The sequence below is a fragment of the Vulpes vulpes genome, chromosome 2, assembly GCF_048418805.1.
Source record: "Vulpes vulpes isolate BD-2025 chromosome 2, VulVul3, whole genome shotgun sequence".
Classification (NCBI taxonomy): Eukaryota; Metazoa; Chordata; class Mammalia; order Carnivora; family Canidae; genus Vulpes; species Vulpes vulpes.
In genome coordinates this window covers 18746364-18750152 of record NC_132781.1, presented here as the reverse complement: position 1 = coordinate 18750152, position 3789 = coordinate 18746364, and the positions used below count along the sequence as shown (strand labels likewise).

At 60.6% G+C, this 3789-nt stretch overlaps 1 protein-coding gene across 1 annotated transcript; it reads left to right on the top strand.

The window, feature by feature from the left end:
- Positions 1 to 986: 986 nt before the first annotated feature.
- FZD2 (frizzled class receptor 2) lies at positions 987 to 3270 on the top strand. Its single transcript, XM_072747020.1, has one exon. The coding sequence runs from the start codon at positions 1376 to 1378 to the stop codon at positions 3071 to 3073; it is 1698 nt and encodes a 565-aa protein (XP_072603121.1). The 5' UTR covers positions 987 to 1375; the 3' UTR covers positions 3074 to 3270.
- Positions 3271 to 3789: the final 519 nt, after the last annotated feature.

Here is a 3789-nt window from a genome sequence, read left to right as displayed (position 1 = left end):
CCTAAGAGAGTCATCTCTTCACTCAAACTGCCTGTCACCCCCCACCCCCCACCATTAACTTTCGATTAAGACCTCCTCGTTATGGCAACTAAACTTTACTTTGCATAATTAAGATTTGCCTCGGAAGAAGGGGGAGGGAGAAGGCTCAGCTCTAGGCTATTCTCCTTCACCTCTCCCCGTTCCACCCCCGCCCCAACCCTCCAGCTCGGGGCCTCTAAGTTCCTGAGTTTTCTCACTTTGAGGTGCCACCGAACACAAAGAACCATAATGGGCTCCTTTGTGCTCGCTACGGGGCAATTACGCCCCGGAGTCCAGGCCCCTTTAAGAGCCTCTTAAAGAGACAGGCTCTCATTTTTCAGAGAGTTATTTAAGGGTGTGTTTAAGGGGGAGGGGGCGAGGCAAACTCCTAGGGGTCTACTACTGGGTGAAGTGAAACTTTTGTCCCGACTCCTCGAGAAAGAGTTGAGACAAAAGTCTTTGTGAGCCGTCCCCCCCCCCCCCTTTTTTCAAGTCTTCCTCTCTCTCTTAAATTTTTTTTCTTAAACTTGAGATTTTTCATTTGATTTGAAAAATTGGACTGGAATAGGTGGAGTTCTAGGAGCAGGGGCGGAGGCAAGGATTTAAAGAGACCCTACCCAGGACCGCGCCTGAGCCACCCCCACCCCCGCCCCAGAAGAAGCGTGATCCAGGGCTAGGGGCTTGGGTCTGCCGCGGTTCTGGGGAATGAGTGTCTCCGGATCTCGCCGCCACGACTCCGGAGAAATCCTGTGCTGGGCAAACAGCCCTTAATATAATAATAGCTTGTCTCTTTAAAAAGCAAAAGGAGGGGGGGAAAGTTTTGTTGGCATCTGGTTTCTGATCTCATTATGTTGTGGTCGACCAATCCAGCCCTCGGGGCTGGTCCCGGGGTTTAAATCTGATTGGCCGAGAGCACATTTTGGGATGGTGCTTAGAGCTCGACGGGGCGGTTTCAAGGATCCCTTTTTTGGGGGGCTGAGAGGAGGGCGGGGCCGCTGGCGGGGGCCCCCTTGAAACCGACTAATTGGGATCGGAGAGGCCGAGGTGAGGGCTGGAGGAAGGCACAAAGAAGTCGCTGGGCGGAGAAGGGAGGGGAGAGGCAAGAGGAGGAGGAAGAAGAGAGAGGGCAAGCGGCGCGCGGTGTCTCCGGCGGCTCAGTCGGACCGCGGCGAGCAAGCCGGCAGGCGCGCCGCCCCCCTCCCCCGCCCGGCCTCCCCAACTCTGCGGCCGCCAGCAAACTTTGCAAAGAGGCGCGGGAGGCGGCGGCGAGGCGGCGGAGGGGAAGGCGCGCGCGGTCTCGGGCCTGGGGGCGGGGGCGGGGGGGCGCCCGGGAGCCGAGTGGGGGGCGGCGGCCAGCATGCGGCCCCGCAGCGCCCTGCCCCGCCTGCTGCTGCCGCTGCTGTTGCTGCCCGCCGCCGGGCCGGCCCAGTTCCACGGGGAGAAGGGCATCTCCATCCCGGACCACGGCTTCTGCCAGCCCATCTCCATCCCGCTGTGCACGGACATCGCCTACAACCAGACCATCATGCCCAACCTTCTGGGCCACACGAACCAGGAGGACGCGGGCCTGGAGGTGCACCAGTTCTACCCGCTGGTGAAGGTGCAGTGCTCCCCCGAACTGCGCTTCTTCTTGTGCTCCATGTACGCACCCGTGTGCACGGTGCTGGAGCAGGCCATCCCGCCGTGCCGCTCCATCTGCGAGCGCGCGCGCCAGGGCTGCGAGGCGCTCATGAACAAGTTCGGCTTCCAGTGGCCCGAGCGCCTGCGCTGCGAGCACTTTCCGCGCCACGGCGCGGAGCAGATCTGCGTGGGCCAGAACCACTCGGAGGACGGCACGCCGGCGCTGCTCACCACCGCGCCTCCGCCGGGCCTGCAGCCGGGGGCCGGGGGCACCCCGGGCGGCCCGGGCGGCGGCGGCTCTCCCCCGCGCTACGCCACGCTGGAGCACCCGTTCCACTGCCCGCGCGTCCTCAAGGTGCCGTCCTATCTCAGCTACAAGTTCCTGGGCGAGCGCGACTGCGCGGCGCCCTGCGAGCCCGCGCGGCCGGACGGCTCCATGTTCTTCTCGCAGGAGGAGACGCGCTTCGCGCGCCTCTGGATCCTCACCTGGTCGGTGCTGTGCTGCGCCTCCACCTTCTTCACCGTCACTACGTACCTGGTCGACATGCAGCGCTTCCGCTACCCGGAGCGACCCATCATCTTTCTGTCCGGCTGCTACACTATGGTTTCGGTGGCGTACATCGCGGGCTTCGTGCTCCAGGAGCGCGTCGTGTGCAACGAGCGCTTCTCCGAGGACGGCTACCGCACGGTGGTGCAGGGCACCAAGAAGGAGGGCTGCACCATCCTCTTTATGATGCTCTACTTCTTCAGCATGGCCAGTTCCATCTGGTGGGTCATCCTGTCGCTCACTTGGTTCCTGGCGGCGGGCATGAAGTGGGGCCACGAGGCCATCGAGGCTAACTCGCAGTACTTCCACCTGGCCGCGTGGGCCGTGCCGGCGGTCAAGACCATCACCATCCTGGCCATGGGCCAGATTGACGGCGACCTGCTGAGCGGCGTGTGCTTCGTGGGCCTCAACAGCCTGGACCCGCTGCGGGGCTTCGTGCTGGCGCCACTCTTCGTGTACCTGTTCATAGGCACGTCCTTCCTCCTGGCCGGCTTCGTGTCACTCTTTCGCATCCGCACCATCATGAAGCACGACGGCACCAAGACGGAGAAGCTGGAGCGGCTTATGGTGCGCATCGGCGTCTTCTCCGTGCTCTACACCGTGCCCGCCACCATCGTCATCGCCTGCTACTTCTACGAGCAGGCCTTTCGGGAGCACTGGGAGCGCTCGTGGGTGAGCCAGCACTGCAAGAGCCTGGCCATCCCGTGCCCGGCGCACTACACGCCGCGCATGTCGCCCGACTTCACCGTCTACATGATCAAATACCTCATGACGCTCATCGTGGGCATCACGTCGGGCTTCTGGATCTGGTCCGGCAAGACGTTGCACTCGTGGAGGAAGTTCTACACGCGTCTCACCAACAGCCGGCACGGCGAGACCACCGTGTGAGGGGTGCCCCTGCGCCGCGTCCCCGGGCGGGCCCGCACCGGGCTTGCCTCTGCTGGGGGGGGGGCCCTCCTAACAGACTCCTTTATTTTATTTTTTTAAATAAAGAACAATCGAAACCATTTCTCTTTTAGGTTGCTTTTTAAAGAGAACTCTGTTCAACACCCCCATCAGGTTTGTAATTAAAACTGTAAATAGTCTGTACATTTAATTATATATTTTCTATTTAAAAGAAAAACGGGGCGGGGGTGGGAGGCAGCGGCGAGGGGCCCTGGGCAGGGGGCGTTGAGGGGGATCCTCTCTTTTTTTTCAGTGCCCTCTCAAACACCATCACCTACTTAGGTTTGAATTTTTTGGCGTTTTGGCAGGGCTGCGCCTGCTGGAAGAGGTGTTTGCTGGGAGGAGTTGGAAGTGGGTTACATTCACCTCCCAAAGCCAGATTTGTGAGCCTTCTCACTGACGCTGGGCCTGTGGAAGCTGTTGGATATTTTTGAACGAGATTTGGATTCTCATTTTTTTCCCTTTCTCTCTCCACAAGTCCAGTCTCCTTCACTGGATCTTTGGAGCACTTCCAAAAGAGCTGAAACCGTGGGGGGTTTGGGGGGTGGGTAACCAACCCCTGCGCCAGTGGGATTGGGGGAACAGGGCGAGATGGGGTGCAGAATGGCCTCCACCCCACTGGCCTGCTCCCTTTGCAGGCTGGAAGATCTTCTCCTATT

Bases quoted from the DNA above. Each gene is read 5' to 3' on its own strand.
- FZD2 (XM_072747020.1), top strand. From the start codon at position 1,376: ATGCGGCCCCGCAGCGCCCTGCCCCGCCTGCTGCTGCCGCTGCTGTTG.